The sequence below is a fragment of the Salvelinus fontinalis genome, chromosome 21 (genome assembly GCF_029448725.1).
Source record: "Salvelinus fontinalis isolate EN_2023a chromosome 21, ASM2944872v1, whole genome shotgun sequence".
In the NCBI taxonomy this organism is placed as follows: domain Eukaryota; kingdom Metazoa; phylum Chordata; class Actinopteri; order Salmoniformes; family Salmonidae; genus Salvelinus; species Salvelinus fontinalis.
Window position 1 is genome coordinate 18,441,002 of NC_074685.1, and position 26,267 is coordinate 18,467,268.

A 26,267-nucleotide genomic window follows, 5' to 3' on the forward strand; every position below is an offset into this window, starting at 1 on the left:
CATCCCTCCTTTTCTGTAATTTTACCTGCTGCCATCTATCTCCTCTGGCCATCCCCTCTCTCTTTCCCCTGTCAGGTGATCTCTGCCCTCTGAGAGAAATACATCCATAGTTCTCTTTTATCTTGCTGAAGAACCATTTAACTGCATTCTACCTCATTTATGATGATGTAGATTTCTTCATTTGCATCCTTTATTTCTTTCTTTGTGATATTTCTTATAAGAAGAAATAGCAGAACAGAGGAATTGAACAATAAAAAAAACCAGACAAGCCATCAACAAGGTAGACATATATCCTGTTTCTCTCCAACACTCCCACAGGACCTCAGAGATTGGAACTCTAACTTATGCTGGTAAGCATGTCAGTTCATAATTAATGTCACACTCTCTGGCACATGCTTCTTTACGCCACAGTCTGTCTTTTGAGTCTTTTTCTCAGTCTTTTCTAATTCCATACACCTCTTCATTACCTTCATTTAAAAAATACCCTCTTTTACAACTTCTGCTCATACTGTCCTAATATGAGCACATACTCTTCAGAGACTGTCCTAATATGTAAACCATACTCTTCAGAGACTGTCCTAATATGTAAAACATACTCTTCAGAGACTGTCCTAATATGGACACAATACTCTAGAGGATCGCTTTGTTAGCAACTAAAGGACAATAACCTTAATGTGCATGAGCAGTTCCTCTGAGTGAAATAGAGTGGTGGCGCTCTGGTGCTCCTAACCTTTTAAAACTGCCAGGAGATCAAGGTTGTCCTTGTTCAGTCCTGTGGGACTCTCATGCCACTGTCTGTCTGAACACCGTGTGGCAGGCATGCACTGACAGTAGAGTAGCTATCAACATGCACTGACAGTAGAGTAGCTATCAACATGCACTGACAGTAGAGTAGCTATCAACATGCACTTACAGTAGAGTAGTTATCAACATGCTGTCAGGACCCGGTGCGAGAAACAGTCACTAATAATCAGCAGAACCCAGAAGATGAGGCAGACACAGCAGTACTAAAGATGGTGGTTTAATAAAAGAATAAGATCTTCAGGCAAAGAATATATATCCACAATGTCCAAAATAAAGCCAAAAGGCAAAAAATGGATATCTTCCAAAATACAAAGAAAATCCACAAAGTGGTAAGAACAGCAAGGGAAAAAACAAACATCAAAAGACTAATCCAAAAAACACAAGAACAAAACCAGAGAACCTCTGGAAAATCCAACAAGAGAAAATATATGTTCACAACAAGGCTGGGGCTGGGGCTGGGGCTGGGGCTGGGGCTGGGGCTGGGGCTGGGGCTGGGGCTGGGGCTGGGGCTGGGGCTGGGGCTGGGGCTGGGGCTGGGGCTGGGGCTGGGGCTGGGGCTGGGGCTGGGGCTGGGTGCTAACATACAAACACTGAGCAAAGAACTGAGGAACACACAGGGTTTAAATACTAACAAGGGAACGACATACAGGTGCAAACAATAATTAGAGCAAGGAAGAAAAAAAAAGGTTCAAAAAAGGTGCAATGGGGACATCTAGTGACCAAAACCAGAACAGTCCTGGCCAAAACCTGACACATGCACTTACAGTAGAGTAGCTATCAACATGCACTGACAGTAGAGTAGCTATCAACATGCACTTACAGTAGAGTAGCTATCAACATGCACTGACAGTAGAGTAGCTATCAACATGCACTTACAGTAGAGTAGCTATCAACATGCACTGACAGTAGAGTAGCTATCAACATGCACTGACAGTAGAGTAGCTATCAACATGCACTGACAGTAGAGTAGCTATCAACATGCACTGACAGTAGAGTAGCTATCAACATGCACTGACAGTAGAGTAGCTATCAACATGTACGTACAGTAGAGTAGCTATCAACATGCACTGACAGTAGAGTAGCTATCAACATGCACTTACAGTAGAGTAGCTATCAGACCTGTGTGTATTGTTTCAGCACTACGGAGAGCGACAACTTTTCTCCTAGTATTACGTTTGAACTTTGATGTTTCAGGACCATGGAAAGAGTGCCACATGTTCTCCTAGTGGCACATCTGAACTGATGTTTCGGGACCGCAGAGAGCGACATACATTCTTTCCCCAAGTCAATTAGACCTGTTGTTTCAGGACCATGGAGAGTGACACACCATATAGCCAAGTAGGGCTGTCTGGATTTTGTTGGGAAATTGTCTTATACTTTCTTTCTTCCAGTCTCACAGCATTTGATCAAGTGAAGAAATGCGTCTGCTCTTTCTTTCAGGACCGCGGAGAGCAACATATAATTTCTTACTGGCAATGAGATCATCTCAGCTCTCCCAAATCTAATTAAGATGGATGGTTGAGAGCAAGATTTTCCCCATAATTTCTGATCATGTTAGATCTGAGATCGCCTTGGCTGAAGGAGGAAGGATGGATGTCATTTCAAAGTTCTCAATGGGGCAGAGTAAAGTGGGAGTGACACTCCACCCATGCACTAGGCTGGTAGAACTACTCGACACAGACTCCAATACTGATCAGCAATTGCTTCAGTCAAACACTGAGTGGTTTTGGGGCCAAAGGATATACATATATCTCTGGCAGACACATACATGTCTGCTTTTAGTGAAAGGTGTGGTGTCGGTCAATGGTTGAGGCCAATACAGTAACTGTCTCCTCTTTTCCTTTTCTCACATCTTTCTTTTCTTTCCTCCATTTGTTCTGTCTTTTCTCCACACACACACACACACACACAATCTATTTTCTGCTCGCACTAGTCAGAGCCACACCCCTGACTTTAGACTGTCTTTCCCCTTCAGTCATCTCTCCTATTTCCTCCCTCATCTGCTGCTCCTCTCTTTAGTGTGTGGAGCCACACAGTCTTTTCTTCATTCATCCCTCCGTTCCCACCTTCATCTGCAGTTGGTCCACATGCTGCCGGCCAGGCTCCTCACAGCTGCCTCACATTATTTACTGCCTAACTGCCTTCAGAGCACACTGATCTGGGGTGCCTTGATCGAGTGATTGATTTATTTCTATCCCTTTTGTCTCAGTGTGAGTGTGTGTGAATGCATGTGTGCGCGTGTGTGTGTAACAATGACTGAAATTCAATCAACTCCCAAGGACGAGGACGTCCAGTGCCTTCATGTGTTTCGCTAGCAGGTTGATTTGTGGATTGATTGATTGATTCGTTTTAGAAGGCTGATGGCCCGTTACTTGCTGCTTTGTCTGGTGGCTATGTTTGCTGTGTCTGCCAGTGGAGTGTGTGTTTAGACAACCACAATTCCCCAGTTTATCCTTCCCTGTGGGTTAACAATTTGTATGTCATGTCAAACTCTCACTTTGTGCTAGCTAGAAAGCCACTCAACTAAGCACAAAAACATATACTTACAGGACTTGTGCAGACCTTATATCTTGACTTTAGACACTAAAATGTACCAATTAAAATGCAGTCCTCCAGGGACAATGCACTTGCACACACCTGTATGTGTGTACATACATGCTTATTCCTAAGGAATTCACTGTGTGTTGTGGGGGGGGGGTGACAACTCCTTATATGGCTCTGCTCAGTTTCCTGTCTACTGCCGCCACCCCTGCCCCTCCTGGACACACACACACACACACCTGATGATGACAAGCAGGAGTCCAACCCCCTCCCACCCCATTTCCTCAGTTTTTATCAAGGAAGAGAGAGAGCACTGTTGGCCGCTTGTCTGTGTATTCTTTCAGTGCTGGGTTACCTCACACATGCACTCTTTAGACACAGTAGGGAGAAGAAGCGCTGAATCTATTGTTTTCTTTCTGAGAGAGCGCTCTGCAGACCTTAAAACACAAAAATTCCTGCAGTAGTGGAATGCCTGTGTCTGTCCTGGATTTCCTTTAACGTTCTAGTGTTTTCTCGCCGAATTTCTCCATCCTTGGTTTTTCTGGAATGAGCTGTTTCCTGCCTGCGTCGTTTCCATGCCAGCATGGGAACTGTCGTGTCTAAAAGGAAGAATTTAAGAAACGATGCGATATCTTCCGTGGCAGCAAAAGTTAGGTGAGTGTCCTGCCCTCTTTCCCGATCGACCACCCACCAACAGACTAGCCTATCAGTATTGCCGTCCTACTGTAGCAGAGATCTGCTATGCTACCAAGTTACTGAACATAGTGTGACATAATAGTGACATTTAGGATAACCAACGAATTTGTGTAATTGCGCGTTTATAAACGCCTCAATCTATTCATGGTGGGTCCTCCAGAATTCTTCCACGTAACATCGTCCGTGCAGGACAGGCAGGCTACAGCTTATAACCATCGTGGAGCAACATCAACCCGTTGCTGCGTCTGCAGCTGGCTCGACATGACTTGGTTGCACAAATAGCGTGGAGGAATCACACAATTTACCGCTTTTGATGCCCAAAGTTGTCTTTGTTCTTATCATTGACGCAAGCAAGTCTCCAAGTGTGCATCATGACGGTGAATATTTCACTGATCCTGCAGAGCTGTGTGGTGCAGTGCAATTTAAATGCTCTGTCTGGATCTTGTTTACAGACAAAAGTTACATTACCACTATAGCATAACCTCGTGAAGGTAGCCTATTGGTTATTGTGCCAAATTCAAACATGATATGCAAAAGATGGCAACATAGCCTAACCCATTTAGGTTACTGTAGTCTGTGGCCCACTGCACTGGTGACTTGTTTCTACAAATATAGGCTCCAACTGGATGGATTAGATATTGAGGACACTTACCATTTACCGATATCTTTATAGAGAAACAATATTTTAACATATTGCACAAATTGGATTTGTAACATATCACACAAATTGCAAAATGCTATGATACGAATTCATAACATATCTCACGAAATGGTTGACGTAGTACACAATTGGATGACGTAGTACAGAACAAATGGGGACCTGTTTTGGCTCGTGAGCACCACTTTCAAAAGTACTGGCTGAAATTATAGAAAAGTTAGAGAGTGCTACTGTTCTTGGATGCACTGGTGTTTTAATCCTGCGGGCAAATGATTGCGCTATCAATTTATCAATCAGCCGCAATTGACTCGGGCAACTTCGGTGATCAGCCATCACAGTGAGTGATTGCACCGGTCGGAGCAGGGCAACAGAATGCCTATAAACGCCACTGTTAAGTTATTCAGCAAAGGAAGCAAAACTAATCGTTACTTCTCATGTCCCGTAAACACAGGTCGTTAATCTTGGAGATTTCTGACACCCCCTCACCCAGGCTATAATGTCAAACAGCACCGCAATAACATTTGTTCTTAAATTGGCTATGCGCAGGTTTTCTGTGTTCACTGTCTGGGTCTATCAAGTGGAAGAACCCACAGTTTTCTCAATGCATGTCGTCTGCTTATGGATTCCCAAGAGATGGATCGGTCTGGACTCGATTTGGCCAATAGTGTAATCAATGTGATGGCTCCCTTGTACCGTCATGGCTGCTGCTGCACCTTGGTGAGATTAAATGAACCGTACAGCAGGTGGACATTATTTAGGAGAGTAGTTCACAGAGATCAATATGCAGTATCTGATTGGTCATACATGAGTTTTCACACAGTAGTCTTCTCTTAACGAAGGTCGCAGAATGACCTTGCAGATGCTGGGTTTACTCCACAGACAGATGTGGGATGGCATTGGCATGGTTACATCATTCTGTGAGTATGCGTGCGTATGGATATGTGTGTTTGTTTGTGTGAGCCCTCTCTTTATTCAATGCCGCGTGTGTGTGCGCACAACTCTCTGTGCTGCAGTATTCTCGGTGTACACACACAAAGGGCTGTGACAAGAGAGAGGGGACCTAGAGCACGTAACAATATCACATGGCACACACACACACACCAATCTCCTGTTTGACACATTGACATGATCTCTCATGTCATACACTTGACTGGAGTACGAATGTTATGTTAGAACAAACAGTCATACACACCAGAGACAACTGGTGCCTCTCCAGGCTCAGTACACTCATCAGTACACTCATCAGTACACTCATCAGTACACTCATCAGTACACTCATCAGTACACTCATCAGTACACTCATCAGTAAGCTCCATCCTTTACCTTCATTACTGTGATCACACATCTAACACATAGAATATTCATCCCTCATTCACCTGCATACTGTATGAACTCATCAATCCATGGTCGCGCACATTACTAACCTAATCTCTCACACATACACACTCACTTGTGTGTGCGCACATACACACATACAGTACCAGTCGAAAGTTTGGACACACCTACTCATTCAAGGGTTTTTCTTTATTTTTACTGTTTTCTATATTGTAGAATAATACTGAAGACATTAAAACTATGAAATAACACATATGGAATCATGTACTAACCAAAAAAGGGTTAAACAAATCTAAATATATTTTATATTTGAGATTCTTCAAAGTATCCACCCTTCACCTTGATGACAGCTTTGAACAGTCTTGGCATTCTCAAATTAAATTGTATTGGTCACATACACATGGTTAGCAGATGTTAATGCGAGTGTAGCGAAATGCTTGCGCTTCTAGTTGCGACCATGCAGTAATATGTAACAAGTAATCTAACAATTTCAGAACAACTACCTTATACACACAAGTGTAAAGAAATGAATAAGAATATGTACATATAAATATATGGATGAGCGATGGCCGAACGGCATAGGCAAGATGCAGTAGATGGTATAGAGTACAGTATATACATATGAGATAAGTAATGTAGGGTATGTAAACATTATATAAAGTGGCATTGTTTAAAGTGACTAGTGATACATTTAATACATCCAATTTTTAATTATTAAGTGGCTAGAGATTTGAGTCAGTATGTTGGCAGCAGCCACTCAATGTTAGTGATGGCTGTTTAACAGTCTGATGGCCTTGAGATAGGCATTCTCTCAACCAGCTCCAAGAGGTAGTCACTTGGAATTCATTTCAATTAACAGGTGTGCCTTGTTGAAAGCTAATTTGGGGAATTTCTTTCCTTCTTAATGTGTTTGAGCCAGTCAGATGTATTTGTATTTATTATGGATCCCCCAGCAGCTACTCTTCCTGGGGTCCAGCAAAATTAAGTTTATACCATTTTAAAACATTACAATACATTCACAGATTTCACAACACACCGTGTGCCCTCAGGCCCCTACTCCACCACTACCATATATCTACAGTACTAAATCCATGTGTATGTATAGTGTGTGTGTGTGTGTGTGTGTGTGTGTGTGTGTGTGTGTGTGTGTGTGTGTGTGTGTGTGTGTGTGTGTGTGTGTGTGTGTGTGTGTGTGTGTGTGTGTGTGTGTGTGTGTGTGTGTGTGTGTGTGTGTGTGTGTGTATGCGTGTGTCTGTGCCAATGTTTGTGTTGCTTCACAGTCCCGGCTGTTCCATAAGGTGTTTTTTAAATCTGTTTTTAAATGTAATTTTACTGCTTGCGTCCGTTACTTGATGCGGAATAGAGTTCCATGTAGTCATAGCTCTATGTAGTACTGTGTGCCTCCCATAGTCTATTCTGGACTTGAGGACTGTGAAGAGACAGTTGTGTTGTGACAAGGTAGGGGTGGTATACAGAAGATAGCCCTATTTGGTAAAAGACCAGGTCCATATTATGGCAAGAACAGCTCAAATAAGCAAAGAGAAACAACAGTCCATCATTACTTTAAGACATGAAGGTCAGTCAATACGGAAAATGTCAAGAACTTTGAAAGTTTCCTCAAGTGCAGTCACAAAAACCATCAAGCTCTATGATGAAACTGGCTCTCATGAGGACCGCCACTGGAAAGGAAGACCCAGAGTCACCAGTATGTCTCTCTCATACACAAAACCATACTTTCATGTCTGTGTTATACAGTAGGAGCTGGCCTATATTCTTGGTATTCACAGCCAGGCCTTTGCTCCGCGACATTGTGACTAGAGAAAGCTATTAAAAGGGTGTCAGGGTCTGTGGGCTCAACACACATGAGCTCCAAAGGTGGTCTTGCTTTCACACACATGCATACACATACACACACACATACGCACACACACACATATTCACGCACACAAACAGACATACGCACATGCACGCACATACATACACACACACACACACACACCAAACAATCATTATTTCCTCTACACACACACACACACACACACACACACACACACACACACACACACACACACACACACACACACACACACACACACACACACACACACACACACACACACACACACACACACACACACACACACACACACACACACACACACACAGACCTGCTGGTACACAGAGTCCTACCCTCCTATTCGATGCACCCCGTCCTACTTTCCTCTCCACAGTCTGAAGGGCAGGCAGGGCTCTGCAGCTCTGCAAGCTGCTCCTCATATCAAAGCTTTCTTTCTGCAGTGCCTCTTCTCCTGCTCTATCCCACTGAGCTTTGCCCTTTGCCTTCTCTCTTCTCTCCCTCTGTGTTCCAGAAAGAACCCTCTGTCCCTGCTGGATCACAACACACACTGTACCATGTTCCCTCTTCATCTTGGCTACCTACTTAAATGCACTTCATTTGACCTACCCCTTCCCTCTCTGTATCCCATCTATTGATTCAGTGCAATGCTTTGTCTTTCCTTTCGTCTTTCTTTAGCCCACTTCAACCACACTCAACTCTGAGGCTGTGAGCCTGAAGCAGTGAAACAGAAAGTCTCAGGTGAAAGTGTGTGTCCTGTGTTAGTGGGACATATGGCTGAGCTCCGTGGCTCCTCTGTGCTCCTGTAGGCTGGTGTCTGTGTGATGGATGCCAGCTGTGCTCATCCACAGTGGCGAGGCCTCTGTCCGACTCTTCCGTTCCCAGTGTTAGCATCAGGAAACACAGTGTCACTCTGTGGAGGGAGGGGCTCATTGAATAGCTCCGCCAGGTGACATAGCCAATGACTGGAGGTCACACACACCTCAGCCTGCGGGCGTCCAGACAGCCGGTGTGTGTCCGGTCTCTGAGTCATCAGTCATTACTGTTTACCGGTACTTTTAAACACTCTTGTTAGAATATACCGTCTGGTGAAGAGTGATGCTTCACCTCTTTACAGCACACAGTGCTTATCGTATAGAGGTGGATGGGGTCGGACAGTTAATCCCATCCCACAGCCACTCTAAATGTTGATTGGACAGTGCAGGCAGTGTGTTAGACTGACGCAGAGAAGATGCAGAGACACCTGCCTTTTGCCAAGGTGTGTATACCTGATAGCATTACAGATCACACAAACTACTGAAACGTTCAAACCGCTAAGGCTAGAGCAATAGCTAGCTCACCCTGGCCTGCAGCCTTTTGGATAATGTTTGAAAATCTGTCATCAGGAAAGTCCCCAAATCCTTGATCTGTGTATCCTTAAGGAGCATCATACGACTGATCAGTTGAAGGGCATTGGACTACTAGAGCTCTGAAACATGTGGGACTCACACTTCTCACATTCAGACAAAATATTTTGGGTTTCTTTCAAAGAAATGGCAGGCAGGTTGAAGGAGTAACAGTAGAATGAGTCATTTCTATGGCCAGGGCATTGTCTGTGGTGATGCAGTGTAGCATATAGACCACAGGCTCAAACTATGTGCTCCCTCACTTCTCACATAATAGTTTTTTCCCTCTCTTATTTATTCCTTTACTACCCTTTAATCTGTTGCTTTTTCTGAGCTGAACTATCCTAAACTAAGTATACTCAAGTGTAAAATGAGCCAGCGAGCTCCTGTGTTCTCTGTCCCTTTCCCTCCCTCTCATTCCCTCTCTTCCTCCCTCTTTATTAGAGGCAATTACAGTGCTTGCTGTAATTACGGTAATTGGGTGAGATGATACCAATTTCGAAGTGACTCTGACACATGGCAATAAGGCCTGTGACACTGCTGTCATGTTGGCTGCTGCTTATGTGTGTGGTTGTGTGTGTGCGCGTGCTTATGTGTGTGTGTGTTTGATGAGCTGCATCGTGGGCAAGTGAGAATTCGCTGCATCACTCAGCGTTTAGGAGGCTGATGTGGCACCTACTCTCTGACGAGGTGACATTTTCATCGGTGCTCTGATCAAGTGCTGGGCCCCTATGCCCTATAAAACACCCCTACAAGAGCCTGCAATTAGAGAGCCAAACCACTCACAATTCTCACGTGGATTTGAACTCAGGGAGATGTGTTATGCAGCTGGTTAGAGAAAACCAATTCAATTAGTGAAACGGTGAGAAGATTTGATTAGCCAACATTTAGAGATCTTGCTGGCCAGCCTATTTTTTATCCATGAGAGTGGAAAGGCTGGGGAATTGGTCTGCAGGTAGACTACTGGTAATCCTGCCAGTCAACTGATGGTCGTCTTCAGGCATTAGTTGTTTGTCCTCTAAATGATATTGGAGTATGTTGTTTCACTGCATTAAGACACAAAGAGAAATGAAAGGGAAGAGATTGTGAGTTGATAGAGAAAAAGGAACTTGCATTTAGTCTGCGTTTACACAAAAAAGAGCTGATCTGATTGATCAAAAGACCAATTAGTGGAAAAAAGATCAGAACTGTGCTGCCTGTGTAAACTCAGCCAATGTGGACTATTTGTTTTTGGTATCTACAGTGTGATGAAGTGGTGTGTAGAACTCTATATTGGCCCAATTAGTGCCTCATGATCAGAAGTAAAACGGTGCCCCCTATTGGCAATCTGCAACAGAGCAGGAGCCAACAGAACAGATCCTATTATTGACCTATACAGACTCAGAAAATACTCTATACCGTGGATTTGTCTCTAACGTGTTCTCTTGTACAATGAGACTCTTCTGTGTAGTTTTGACGTGAGTGTGTTGCATGTGCCTCTGCACATCTGGATGCAGTATCATGCTTTCTTTCGTCCTCTTAATCTCATGATAATACCTCTATACTTACACAGAGTTCAAACTCTATACTATAGTAGGATTCTCACCATGACCTTAGTGTAGCTAAAGCCTCAGTGTCTTGGGCTACAGGCATAGCCACTTTTCACCTCAATTTTCTCTATCTCTGCTGTCCCTCTGGTTTTCTTTCCACATCCTGCTCTCCCTCCTCTTCTTTCCCTCTCTTTCATCTTTAATATGCACCTTCTCTTCCTCTCAGTTGTAATCTTCCTCCCCTCCTTCCTCCTCCCTACCCCAAATCCACTACCTTGTCGCTCTCCTCTCCACTCACATGTCTGGTAGCATGCACACACCCTCCCCCCTTCGTTCTCTCTCTTTCTCTCTAATATGCAGTCTCACTATCCCTAGTGTTCCCTCCCTTCATCATAACTATATACAGTTAAGTATTTCCCAGATGTGCTTTATCCAGAGAGAGAGAGAGAGAGCTATGAATGATCTGAGAGACAAGGCAAGAAGGGCCTTCTATGCCATCAAAAGGAACATAAAATTTGACATACCAATTAGGATCTGGCAAAAAATACTTGAATCAGTTATATAACCCATTTCCCTTTATGGTTGTGAGGTCTGGGGACCGCTCACCAACCAAGAATTCACAAAATGCGACAAACACCAAATGTAGACTCCGTATGCAGAATTCTGCAAAAAAATATCCTCTGTATACAACTTAAAACACCAAATAATGCATTCAGAGCAAAATTAGGCCGATACCCACTAATGATCAAAATCCAGAAAAGAGCCGTTAAATTCTACAACTACCTAAAAGGAAGCGATTCTCAAACCTTCCATAACAAAGCCATCACCTACAGAGAAATTAACATGGAGAAGAGCTCTTTAAGCAAGCTGGTCCTGGGGCTCTGTTCACAAACACACCCCACAGAGGCCAGGAAAGCAACACAATTAGACCCAACCAAATCATGAGAAAACAAAAAGATAATTACTTGACACATTGGAAAGAATTTACAAAAAACTGAGCAAACTAGAATGCTATTTGGCCCTAAACAGAGTACACAGAGGTAGAATACCTGACCACTGTGACTGACCCAAAATTAAGAAATCTTTGACTATGTACAGACTCAGTGAGCATAGCCTTGCTATTGAGAAAGGCTGCAGAAGGCAGACCTGACTCTCAAGAGAAGACATTCTGTCCACAAAATGAGGTGGAAACTGAGCTGTGCTTCCTAACCTCCTGCCAAATGTATGACCATATTAGAGACACATATTTCCCTCAGATTACACAGACCCACAAAGACTTTGAAAAAAAATCACATTTTGATAAACTCCCATATCTATTGGGTGAAATACCACATTGTGCCATCACAGTAGCAATATTTGTGACCTGTTGCCACAAGAAAAGGGCAACCAGTGAAGAACAAACACCATTGTAAATACAACCTTTATTTATGTTTATTTATTTTCCCGTTTGTACTTTAACTATTTGCTCATCATTACAACACATAGCCATAATATGACATGTTTTGGAACATTTGGTAATGTAATGTTTACTGTAAATGTGTTATTGTTTATTTCACTTGTGTTTATTATCTATTTCACTTGCTTTGACAATGTAAACATCTGTTTCCCGTGCCAATAAAGCCCCTTAAATGAAAATGTAATTGAGAGAGAGAGAGAGATTATTTTTGCTGACTCCAGAGTCATGATTTGTTTTTCTGTGTGACTCGTTCATTTGACCTGCTAGAGCTGGCTGCAATGAGTCCTACAGCAGGATTAATACACGCTCCTCCGGCTCAGCGGCGTTAGAGACGTGCTTCAGCATAGGCATGCAGGAAATAGATCATGAGCATTGATAAGAAAAATACATCTTTAGAACTGATATACTGAACGGGTATGAATGGGTATGAACGGGTATGGTGCAAGAGTGAATGCAATTAATTGATTATTGAATGTTATGATGAACACAGCTTTGTAGAACCTTAACATATAATGCCTCTGCTCAACAAACTGGAATTCGAGAACAAATCAAGATGGTGCCGAAGAACATGGCTGACGTTTTACATTCTCCCAACTAATTGTGCTATTTTGTTCATTTTTTTGCGTTTTGTATAACTTATTTTTTAACTTATTGTGTACATAATGTTGCCGCTACTGTCTATTACGACCGAAAATAACTTCTGGATATCAGAACTGGGAAACTTTTTCCTTTAATGAGTTCGATGAGAAGGATATCCTGCGTTCACTGGAACAGGCCCAGATCCACGCCTTTTGCGTGAAGAAAAGAAGCAGGAAAAGGGGCCGCAGATCGAGCATCCTTCTGAGAATCCGGAGGCGAGCGAGTAAACTCCCACTGCCGTCCGTTCTTCTTGCTAACGTGCAATCATTGGAAAATAAAATTGATGACCTACGATTAAGATTATCCTACCAACGGGACATCAAAAACTGTAACATCTTATGTTTCACCGAGACGTGGCTGAACGACGATACGGACAATATAGAGCAAGCTGGATTTTCAATGCACCGGCAGAACAGAGACGCTACTTCTGGTAAGACGAGGGGTGGGGGTGTGTGTCTATTTGTCAATAACAGCTGGTGCGTGTTGTCTAATATTAAAGAAGTCTCGAGGTATTGCCCGCCTGAGGTAGAGTACCTTATGATAAGCTGTAGACCACACTATCTACCAAGAGAGTTCTCATCTATATTATTTGTAGCCGTCTATTTACCACCACAGAACAAAGCTGGCACAAAGACCGCTCTCAACCAACTCTATCGTGGACAACAGGAAAAGGCGGGCCGAACAGGCCCCCATTAACATCGACGGGGCTGTAGTGGAGCTGGTCGAGAGTTTCAAGTTCCAACGAACTATCATGGTCCAAACATACCAAGACTGTCGTGAAGAGGGCACGACAAAACCTTTTCCCCCTCAGGAGACTGAAAAGATTTGGCATGAGTCTCCAGATCCTCAAAAGGTTATACAGTTGCACCATCGAGAGCATCCTGACCGGTTGCATCACTGCCTGGTATGGCAACTGCTCGGCATCTGACCGTAAGGAGCTACAGAGGGTGGTGCGAACGGCCCAGTACATCACTGGGGCCAAGCTCCCTACATCACTAAACCGGCTCCATCTTGATTTTGTCTATTCCCACCAGATGCGTTCATGAAACACCGGTTAAGTGGAGAGAGAGAGAGAGAGAGAGAGAGAGAGAGAGAGAGAGAGAGAGAGAGAGAGAGAGAGAGAGAGAGAGAGAGAGAGAGAGAGATGGTTTGCTCTCTCTCTCCTCTGTTTTCTTCTCATGTTTTATGGATGATGTGTATCTCCCAGGCCACTGTGTGTATCCTGTTGTTGGTTTTAATCAAAGCTCTGAGCTACTGAATAATAAAAAATGAAAAAGTATTCAGAAGCTTCAGAAGGGAAGGAGTAATTACTCATTACATCAGACCAGTTTTATTCACACTGCACAGAGAGCGAGCTCCCAGCAGGCCTGACTAATCACACCATGACGAAGTGCACTCGCTCACACACACGCGCATGTGAATGGGCACATACACACACGCATCCACAAACATAGACATAGACACACAAACAGCATTCCAGGGAGGATGCTACTGTTTAGCCAGAGAGGAAGGAGGAAAGTGCAGTGACAGAATCACATTGACACATGCTTGCAGGGTTATTTTTACATGTGCACGGGAGCCGTTAGGCAGTGCACATGTCGAGCCACTCCTTTACTGGTGACACCCCCAAACCCAGAGAACCAGACTGTTACTGTGACTGTTGTGATGAAGAGCTTAAAGCAGTATGACATCTACAGTGCCACAGAGGGGCTCTGAAGTGGATCCTTTTGACTGATGAAATACTAAGGGGGAGAGAAAGGGAAGAGAGAAGAGGGAGCTTTTCTCTCTCTGTCTCTCATACTTAAGGCTTCAAGGCAGTCCTAGGGAATTTCTGTAGGAGATCTCCCGGTATTCCCGCTGAAACTGGAAGTGCTATTTACACGCATATAATACCAGCGGAAAAAATCTGACATGATTATGCCATTGTAATTGTAGAAATTTAGGCTACACATGAATCTGATGTTTTCTTTTTGTATTTGTTTAAATTTAATCAACTCAAAGTTACCACACTATTTTGTTGATGTAGCCTAGTTTTAAGGTATCCTAGGTCTATGAATCACTGTTGGCCGACTGGTCAAATATTATGAGGTCTAATGAAAATTACATTCGTTTTAGACAATTCTTGGAAAATGTCAGGTGGCTTTTCTCTCCCCTTGCACCTGGCTATTGTTGGAAATTGGGAAGGTTATGACAGTTTTTCCTTCATGATAAACCGCTTATTGTGGTGATAGTAACAGGGAACATCAAATTCTCCACTAAACAAACAGACCTAGGCAGAGATTCAGCACCATGGATAGCGCAGTTGATCAATTGCCCCCGAATCTGACCAGTAGCCCATTGTGCGCCTGCTTTTGTTACCCTAACATCATGAAACAATGACCACGTTTACATGTACACAGTATTCCGGATAGTAGCTCATATTCCGCTTAAGATCTTATCGGCATAAGCTGTTTACATGCACCTTTGATATCCCGCTCATGAGTATCCCTGTATCCATGAATAAACAGAATATTTATAATTTAAGTAGGCTACATGGGTAAAATCGAATAGTAACTGAAATATGGACACTGACTGTAGGCCTATATCCTCTCACATGTAGTGTAATTTAATATTAACTCCTGCAGAATTATGCATTTCTTGCAGTGCAATTATTCAACACATTTTAATTTTGTCTTGGGAACAGTGTGGAGTGGAGAAATAGGATTTCTTTCTTTCAGCATCTCTTGAGAAAATGTGAATGAGCTTGTAATGTGTTATCTTTGACACTGTTATGCAGACACTATTTCACCTCTTATCAGAAATGTCTTATCAGAAATGTGTTTTGTCCTTTTCTCAGCTTTTCATTTGCTTAAAGCCTGTCAAACTGATGCCATGGACATTTTCCACTGTTTTGGAGTTATTGCGTTTTCCCCCAGGTCCCTAAATGAAACAGACAACTTTACCGGTGTTAGCTAGATTACTAATGCATCCATTCTATGAAGACATTATTCTGGTGAGCACTACTTTATTTAGTCTTCTAAATTCTGGCAGTGTTACATGTTAGTGGAGCTTTGAATGTGAGATGGAGATCAAGATTGGACATTGTCTATCGTGACTACGTCTAGAGGTTGTGTGTAGCTTGCACATATAGCAGGTCTGTAGCTGCATATGACTTTGGTAATTTATTTGACATGTACTATATATTTCTAGATTTTTTTTGGGGGGGGGAACTCAGTCGTGGTCTCAACTTACTGATGAGCGTTAGAATAGTAGAATACACAAGGTGCAATTTCGAAACTTGGTTGTGCATCATCAGTTTTCCTCTTGTTATATGTCACTCACTGACAGTCACAGATTAGTCCATGTGTAAGGGGTGCATAACCGGTGGCAGGGAAGTCAGACACAGGAGAGCAGAACTAGGTAATAGCCGGAGTAGTTTAATAGCAAAACCAACGGCATAAAGAATAACAAGACATGGGTAGAAAACCTGACGCGCACCAGTCAACAGGTGCACAAGCACTTACAATAAACAATTCCACACAAAGACATGGGGGGAACAGAGGGTTAATTACACAACACTTAATGAGGGAAATGAGAACCAGGTGTGTAGGAAAACAAGACAAAACAAATGGAAAATGAAAAGTGCATCGACGATGGCTAGAAGACCGGTGACGCCGACCGCCGAACGCCGCCCCGAACAAGGAGAGGAACCGACTTCGTTGGAAGTCGTGACACCACGTCAGTTAACATTTTATAGATTGGTAGGCCGTCATTGTAAATAAGAATTTGTTCTTAACGGACTTGCCTACTTAAATAAAGGTTAAATAAAACTACAACAAAAAAGGTGTCTACTTAGTCTAGCCAGCTATCTACAGTGATCATCAGCTATCTACAGTGATCATCAGCTATCTACAGTGATCATCAGCTATCTACAGTGATCATCAGCTATCTACAGTGATCATCAGCTATCTACAGTAATCATCAGCTATCTACAGTAATCCTGGCCGAATTACCGCCCGGCCACGCAGGACGTGCCCTGACCTCCAGGGTACCCCCATGGATTTTTTTAGTCACTCTCACAGACATCATATTAACATGCCATACGTCATGTAAAATGTGTAGAATTGCAGGAAATTAGCTTTAAACTGCCAACACTTCTCACGACCACCATGGCAATTAGAATTGAAGGAAATTAGCTGTAGAACTGCAAAACAAAATTGTTCTGTTAACCAAAGTTATTTATTTACCTTTTGATAATAAAATACTTTTTCTGCTAATAGGTCCCTCTGTAAGTATTAAATTATAGTTTTAAATCCTGGTGCTGAGTTAATGTGAGTTAATGTGTAGCAGCTAATAAGTGATGTGTTAGTACAGGGGTTGCCAAACTTTTTGCATTTTATTAATTTAGCAAATGTTCTTATCCAGAGCTACTTACGTGTCTCCATGTCGTAAGTGCATACATTTAATTATTTTTTCCCCTCTATACTGGTTCCCCGTTGGAATCGAATCTACAACCCTGGCATTGCAAGCACCATGCTCTAGCAACTGAGCCACTCGGGGACCCCCTTCCAGCATTGGGGAACATCCGGTGCCATCCCTAGGCGCATGCACAACGTCTATTTCTATGGGCACAAGCACTGTTCATGACACAAACTGTTCACACCCCTCTTGTTGGTGGAGAGAATTTTGCACATTTAAGGCTTATTTTCTCCAATTCTACATATATTGTTATGGGGTGCAAAGAAAATGTGGCAGTTTTTAAGCAAATTTTCTTGTCATGTCTAATGTGTATTTATGTGATATTTGAGTGACAAAAAAATTACAACAATATCTATGGGCTAAAACACCTAAACAAATATATATATATATATATATTTATACAGTTGAAGTCGGAAGTTTACATACACCTGAGCCAAATACATTTAAACTCAGTTTTTCCCAATTCCTGACATTTAATCCAAGTAAAAAATCCCTGTTTTAGGTCAGTTAGAATCACCACTTTATTTTAAGAATGTGAAATTTCAGAATAATAGTAGAGAGAATTATTTATTTCAGCTTTTATTTCTTTCATCACATTCCCAGTGGGTCAGAAGTTTACATACACTCAATTAGTACTTGGTAGCATTGCCTTTAAAATGTTTACCTTGGGTCAAACGTTCCGGGTAGCCTCCCACAAGCTTCCCACAATAAGTTGGGGGAATTTCGGCCCATTCCTCCTGACAGAGCTGAGTCAGGTTTGTAGGCCTCCTTGCTCACACATGCTTTTTCAGTTCTGCCCACAAATATTTTATAGGATTGAGGTCAGGCCTTTGTGATGGCCACTCCAATACCTTGACTTTGTTGTCCTTAAGCCTTTTTGCCACAACTTTGGAAGTATGCTTGGGCTCATTGTCCATTTGGAAGACCCATTTGCGACCAAGCTTTAACTTCCTGACTGATGTTGCTTCAATATATCCACATAATTGTCCTCCCTCATGATGCCATCTATTTTGTGAAGTGCACCAGTCCCTCCTGCAGCAAAGCACCTCCACAACATGATGCTGCCAACCCCATGCTTCACGGTTGGGATGGTGTTCTTCGGCTTGCAAGCGTCCCCCTTTTTCCTCCAAACATAACAATGGTCATTATGGCCAAACAGTTCTATTTTTGTTTCATCAGACCAGAGGACATTTCTCCAAAAAGTACAATCAGACCGTAGTCTGTCTTTTTTTATGGCGGTTTTGGAGCAGTGGCTTCTTCCTTGCTGAGCGGCATTTCAGGTTATGTCGATATAGGACTTGTTTTACTGTGGATATAGATACTTTTGTACCTGTTTCCTCCAGCATCTTCACAAGGTCCTTTGCTGTTGTTCTGCGATTGACTTGCACTTTTCGCACCAAAGTACATTCATCTCTAGGAGACAGAACGCATCTCCTTCCTGAACGATATGACAGCTCCCAAGGATGAATCAGACTCTAAAAAAAAAAAAATCTGAGGTCTTGGCTGATTACTTTTGATTTTCCCATGATGTCAAGCAAAAAGGCACTGAGTTTGAAGGTAGGCCTTGCAATACATCCACAGGTACACTTCCAATTGACTCAAATGATGTCAATTAGCCTATCAGAAGCTCCTAAAGCCATGACATAATTTTCTGGAATTTGCCAAGCTGTTTAAAGGCACAGTCAACTTAGTGTATGTAAACTTCTGACCCACTGGAATTGTGATACAGTGAATTATAAGTGAAATAATCTGTCTGTAAACAGTTGTTGGAAAAATGTCTTGTGTCATGCACAAAGTAGATGTCCTAACCGACTTGCCAAAACTATAGTTTGTTAACAAGAAATTTGTGGAGTGGTTGAAAAACGAGTTTAAATGACTCCAACCTAAGTGTATGTAAACTATATACAGTTGAAGTCGGAAGTTTACATACACTTAGGTTGGAGTTATTAAAACTAGTTTTTCAACCACTCCCCCTGGATATTAATTTCTATGTGTGGATTTGTAAATCAGTCTTTTCATGGTTGTCAATATGAATAACGTGTGGTTGTTCATGTGTGAGTGGCTTTGCGTACATGTGTGTTTTACATTCTCAGAGGAGAAAGCTGGCGCGGGCTTTATCCCCGAGTTGAGGGGGCCGACAGGAAGTGATGTTGTTTTATAGGATCATCCCTGGCTCTAATTCATCTCCATGTCGGATGCAGGTCTAGAGATTCAGCCCTGTTACACACACACACACGTGTACAAACAAACACACACACACACACACACACACAGTAAAATCTAGAAAGCTCTGCACATGGGTGGCAGTGCATTAGATCAGGCTGTAGGAATCATCTGTCAGCTCTTATTGGATTACTGGCAACACGTGTCTCCACTGTATCCAGTATGATTATGAAATCCATTTCTCCCTATGTCTCAGACTCCATCGATAGGGAGCTCAGTTACACTGTCAGTTTGTTATGATGCACGTCTGTCTATCCCGCTCCTGTCTCTCAGTAGGCCTGCCAATCAAAGGATTGGGAGTATCTTAGTGAACACTTCATCTTGGTAGAGGGAGGGGCATGTACAAAATGGGGAATATAAAAACTAGAGGTCGATCGATTAATCGGAATTGCCGATTAATTAGGGCAGATTTCAAGTTTTCATAACAATCGATAATCAGCATTTTTGGACACTGATTATGGCCGATTACTACATTGCACTCCACGAGTAGACTGCGTGGAAGGCTGACTACCTGTTATGCGAGTGCAGCAAGGAGCCAAGGTAAGGTGCTAGGTAGCATTAAACTTATAAAAAACAATCAATCTTAACATAATCACTAGTTAACTACACATGGCTGATGATATTACTAGTTTATCTAGCTTGTCCTGCGTTGCATATAATCGATGCGGTGCCTGTTAATTTATCAAGGAATCACAGCCTACTTCGCCAAACGGGTGATTTAACAAGCGCATTCGTGAAAAAAGCCCTGTCGTTGCACCAATGTGTACTGTCACGTTTCTGACCTTATTTCCTTTGTTTAGTCTTTATTTAGTTGGTCAGGACGTGAGTTGGGTGGGTATTATCTATGTTGTCTGTTTCTATGTGGGGTTTTCTCGTTTGGCCTGATATGGTTCTCAATCAGAGGCAGCTGTCATTCATTGTCTCTGATTGGGAACCATATTTAGGTAGCCTGTTTTCTGTTGGGGTTGGTGGGCGATTGTCTATGTGTAGTGTTTGTGTCAGCACTATTGTTATTTAGCTTCACGGTCGTCGTTTATTGTTTTTGTATTAGTTTCGTTAAGTGTTCTCTGTCTATTAAAATCAAGATGAACACATACCACGCTGCATATTGGTCCTCCGGTCCTTCAAACTTTTCCTCCTCAGACGAGGAGGAAGACGACAGCCGTGACATGTACCTAAGCATAAATGCCTTTCTTAAAATCAATACACAAGTGCAGTGGGGAGAACAAGTATTGGATACACTGCTGATTTTGCAGGTTTTCCTACTTACAAAGCATGTAGAGGTCTGTAATTTTTATCATAGGTACACTTCAACTGTGAGAGACGTAATCTAAAACAAAAATCCAGAAAATCACATTGTATGATTTTTAAGTAATTAATTAGCATTTAATTGCATGACATAAGTATTTGATACATCAGAAAAGCAGAACTTAATATTTGGTACAGAAACCTTTTGTTTGCAATTACAGAGATCATACGTTTCCTGTAGTTCTTGACCAGGTTTGCACACACTGCAGCAGGGATTTTGGCCCACTCCTCCATACAGATCTTCTCTAGATCCTTCAGGTTTCGGGCCTGTCGCTGGGCAATACGGACTTTCAGCTCCCTCCAAAGATTTTCTATTGGGTTCAGGTCTGGAGACTGGCTAGGCCACTCCAGGACCTTGAGATGCTTCCTACGGAGCCACTCCTTAGTTGCGCTGGCTGTGTGTTTCGGGTCGTTGTCATGCTGGAAGACCCAGCCACGACCCATCTTCAATGCTCTTACTGAGGGAAGGAGGTTGTTGGCCAAGATCTCGCGATACATGGCTCCATCCATCCTCCCCTCAATATGGTGCAGTCGTCCTGTCCCCTTTGCAGAAAAGCATCCCCAAAGAATGATGTTTCCACCTCCATGCTTCACGGTTGGGATGGTGTTCTTGGGGTTGTACTCATCTTTCTTCTTCCTCCAAACACGGCGAGTGGAGTTTAGACCAAAAAGCTCTATTTTTGTCTCATCAGACCACATGACCTTCTCCCATTCCTCCTCTGGATCATCCAGATGGTCATTGGCAAACTTCAGACGGGCCTGGACATGCGCTGGCTTGAGCAGGGGGACCTTGCGTACGCTGCAGGATTTTAATCCATGACGGCGTAGTGTGTTACTAATGGTTTTCTTTGAGACTGTGGTCCCAGCTCTCTTCAGGTCATAGACCAGGTCCTGCCGTGTAGTTCTGGGCTGATCCCTCACCTTCCTCATGATCATTGATGCCCCACGAGGTGAGATCTTGCATTGAGCCCCAGACCGAGGGTGATTGACCGTCATCTTGAACTTCTTCCATTTTCTAATAATTGCGCCAACAGTTGTTGCCTTCTCACCAAGCTGCTTGCCTATTGCCCTGTAGCCCATCCCAGCCTTGTGCAGGTCTACAATTTTATCCCTGATCTCCTTACACAGCTCTCTGATCTTGGCCATTGTGGAGAGGTTGGAGTCTGTTTGATTGAGTGTGTGGACAGGTGTCTTTTATACAGGTAACGAGTTCAAACAGGTGCAGTTAATATAGGTAATGAGTGGAGAACAGGAGGGCTTCTTAAAGAAAAACTAACAGGTCTGTGAGAGCCGGAATTCTTACTTGTTGGTAGGTGATCAAATACTTATGTCATGCAATAAAATGAAAATTAATTACTTAAAATCATACAATGTGATTTTCTGGATTTCTGTTTTAGATTCCGTCTCTCACAGTTGAAGTGTACCTATGATAAAAATTACAGACCTCTACATGCTTTGTAAGTAGGAAAACCTGCAAAATCGGCAGTGTATCAAATACTTGTTCTCCCCACTGTATATATTTTTAAACCTGCATATTTAGTTAACATTGCCTGCTAACATGAATTTCTTTTAACTAGGGAAATTGTGTCACTTCTCTTGCGTTCTGTGCAACAGAGTTGGGGTAGTTTGGGCCGCCTGGAAGTTTGGGCCGCCTGGCTCGTTGCGAACTGTGTGAAGACCATTTCTTCCTAACAAAGACCGTAATTAATTTGCCAGAATTGTACATAATTATGACATAACATTGAAGATTGTGCAATGTAACAGCAATATTTAGACTTAGGGATGCCACCCATTAGATAAAATACGGAATGGTTCCGTATTTCACTGAAAGAATAAACGTTTTGTTTTCGAAATTATAGTTTCCAGATTTGACCATATTAATGACCTAAGGCTCGTATTTCTTTGTGTTATTATATTATAATTAAGTCTATGATTTGATAGAGCAGTCTGACTGAGCGGTGGTAGGCAGCAGCAGGCTCGTAAGCATTCATTCAAACAGCACTTTCCTGCATTTGCCAGCAGCTCTTCGCTGTGCTTCAAGCATCTTCGGATGGGGCCACAGTGTCTCCTGACCGCTCCTGTCTCAGCCTCCAGTATTTATGCTGCAGTAGTTTGTGTCGGGGGGCTAGGGTCAGTTGGTTATACCTGGAGTACTTCTCCTGTCTTATCCAGTGTCCTGTGTGAATTTAAGTATGCTTTCTCTAATTCTCTCGTTCTCTCTTTCTTTCTCTCTCTCTGAGAACCTGAGCCCTAGGACCATACGTCAGGACTACCGGGCATGACGACTCCCTGCTGTCCCCAGTCCGCCTGGCCTTGCTGCTATTCCAGTTTCAACTGTTCTGCCTGCGTTTACGGAACCCTTACCTGTCCCAGACCTGCTGTTTTCAACTCTTAATGATCGGCTATGAAAAGCCAACAGATTTATTCCAGATTATTATTTGACCATGCTTGTCATTTATGAACATTTTGAAAATCTTGGCTCTCTCTAATTTTCTCCTTCTCTCTTTCTTTCTCTCGGAGGACCTGAGCCCTGGGACCATACGTCGGGACTGCCGGGCGTGGTGGCTCCTTGCTGTCCCCAGTCCACCTGGCCTTGCTGCTGTTCCGGTTTCAGCTGTTCTGCCTGCGGTTATGGAACCGCCACCTGTCCCAGACCTGTTGTTTTTCAACTCTTAATGATCGGCTATGAAAAGCCAACTGAAAATTATCCATGATTATTATTTGACCATGCTTGTCACTTATGAACATTTTTGAACATCTTGGCCATGTTCTGTTATAATCTCCACCCGGCACAGCCAGAAGAGGACTGGCCACCCCTCATAGCCTGGTTCCTCTCTAGGTTTCTTCCTAAGTTTTGGCCTTTCTAGGGAGTTTTTCCTAGCCACCGTGCTTCTTCACCTGCATTCTAGCTGTTTGGGGTTTTAGGCTGGGTCTCTGTACAGCACTTCGAGATATTAGCTGATGTACGAAGGGCTATATAAAATAAACTTGATTGATTGATTGATTGATTGCGCTGTTTATGACTTCAAGCCTATCAACTCCCGAGATTAGGCTGGCTACAACCTAAGTACCTATTAGAACATCCAATAGTCAAAGGTATATGAAATGCAAATGGTATAGAGAGAAATAGTCCTATAATAACTACAACCTAAAACTTCTTACCTGGGAATATTGAAGACTCATGTTAAAAGGAACCACCAGCTTTCATATGTTCTCATGTTCTGGGCAAGGAACTTAAACGTTAGCTTTTTTACATGGCACATATTGCACTTTTACTTTCTTCTCCAACACTTTGTTTTTGCATTATTTAAACCAAATTGAACATGTTTCATTATTTATTTGAGACTAAATTGATTTTATTGATGTATTATATTAAGTTAAAATAAGTGTTCATTCAGTATTGTTGTAATTGTCATTATTACAAATATATATATAAAAATCGTCCGATTAATTGGTTTTGGCTTTTTTTTGTCCTCCAATAATCGGTATCGGTATCGGCGTTGAAAAATCATAATCGGTCGACCTCTAGTAAAAACTAGATGCCCATGATGCCCGCTGTTGAAAAGATGAAATGATGACTTCCTGAATGGAACACCCAGGTTCTAAACTAAATCATGCTTTTCTCTCTCACTGTTTGATTCCCGAGCAACTCCTGTTGCTGCAGTTTCCCTCCAGCTTGAGCTATGACACGGATATTTACAGGACTTACTGATATCTATGTCTTTTTGCGCTCTTTTTCTTTATTTACTCCCTCCTTTCATACCCACTGATGAATAGAGTCAAGTCATCAGAGTCATTCTATCAATATGAGGATTTCTTTTCAGAATCTCCCAGTTTCTATGTATGAATGAGTGCGTTTGTCTGTAAGTGATTTATATTTTTTGTATTTTCAGCTATGAAGTCACAGCCATTTCTCAGGTGCTAGGTATGCATTGATGCAAACTAAGACACAGGAGGTCATATGATTGGAAATTAAAAGTGCACCTAAGCCGTTATTTTATCACCGCTCTCTCTCTCTCTCTCTCGCTCTCTGGGCCTGCCTGGAGTTGAGAGATAAACAGCTACATTGTAATCTGTGGGTGGCACAAACCTATAAAGCAGGCGATTAAGTAAACAATTCCCTCTCTCTTCTTATCTTCCTCTCTCCCTGTCACTCATGTGTTGACATCAGCGTGTGTCTTGTGTGTGTGTCTCTACAGAGCAGCGCGAGCATTTGGAGAGTACCTGTCCCACACACACCCTGAGAACCGAAACGGATCAGGTCAGCATCCCTCCCTAACTGCCACCGTTTGTTCTCCCTCCATTTTTCTGTTCATTTTCCTCATGTGCTTTTCTCTCTTTTCTTTTGGAACAGCATATTTACTCCATCCTCTAATTGATATGTAAATCACTGATGGAGGGTAATGTTCCACTCTCCTATTCTCTGTCCTATCTGCTCTCTATTTCTATTTGTCTCATTCTGTAACTCCTCCATCTCTCTCTCTCCTTCTGCTTTACCTTGCAGCCCATCTCCTGTCTGACACGTTTGTGGGCCCAGACTCTGACTCCCCTGGTGGTGTCCGTCACCACAACAACAACCATCCATACCCCCACAGGGGTTCTCCAGTCCCCCCTGAGTCCAGCCTGGTGAAATCTCCGCTGGGCCACCTCCAGCCCCCGCCCCCCTCCATCACCACCACCAAGGCCCGTCTGTCTCTGGAGCGCAGCTTCTCGGCTGAAGAGGACCAGCAGAAGTGTGTGGAGTGTGCCCTGCAGCCTGCCCGTGTCTACACCATCACCGGAGAGCACAGTATGCTGGGTAGCAACCGGGGCAGCAAGGAGAGCCTGGAGCTGGAAGTGCTGAAGGGGGCGTCGACCCTGGTCCAGCCCTCCACCTCCCCCTCATCCACCTCCTCCCCCACCCAGCACCACCTTCGCCACGGACACCGTGGCAACACTCATCGGGATGATGGGAGCCATCGTCACGGCAACCCTGTTGCCGGCGGCAGCAGTGGCAACCACCACACTCTGGCTGTTACCGGCGGGGGTGCTGCCCACCATGGTCACCATGGCAGCCACCACCACCTGTCCCAGCAGCCCCTGTCAAGCTCGGTCAGCGCCCACAACATCCGCAGCTGGGGTGAGGGGGGAAAGGGGGGCTCACGGGAGGACTGCAGCCTCAACATGGCCTTGGACTCTAGCGGGGCTCCATCCCGTAGCCAGGGCTCCCTGGATCTAGAGAGCTCCCGCGAGGCAGGCAAGCAACACAGACGCCTTGAGAGGATGTGGAGTGTGGACCGGATGACTGGGCTGGAGAGAGGTGAGCCGGGGGAGACAGAGAGGGAGAGGCGCTGAAATCCAAAGGTGGTTGTGTGGTGAAGGGGGGGTCGATGTTAGTTGG

The 26,267-nt window shown here is 43.4% G+C and overlaps 1 protein-coding gene across 1 annotated transcript in view; it reads left to right on the forward strand.

Annotated features, from left to right (window-relative positions):
- Positions 1–3,621: 3,621 nt before the first annotated feature.
- The window catches only part of nsmfa (NMDA receptor synaptonuclear signaling and neuronal migration factor a), a 53,554-nt gene continuing 30,908 nt past the window's right edge, over positions 3,622–26,267 (forward strand). The window contains exons 1-3 of the mRNA XM_055874171.1: positions 3,622–3,999; positions 25,087–25,148; positions 25,392–26,186. Of these exons, the coding sequence (XP_055730146.1) occupies positions 3,929–3,999; positions 25,087–25,148; positions 25,392–26,186 (928 nt within the window). The 5' untranslated portion in view covers positions 3,622–3,928. The remainder of the gene's footprint in view (positions 4,000–25,086; positions 25,149–25,391; positions 26,187–26,267) is intronic.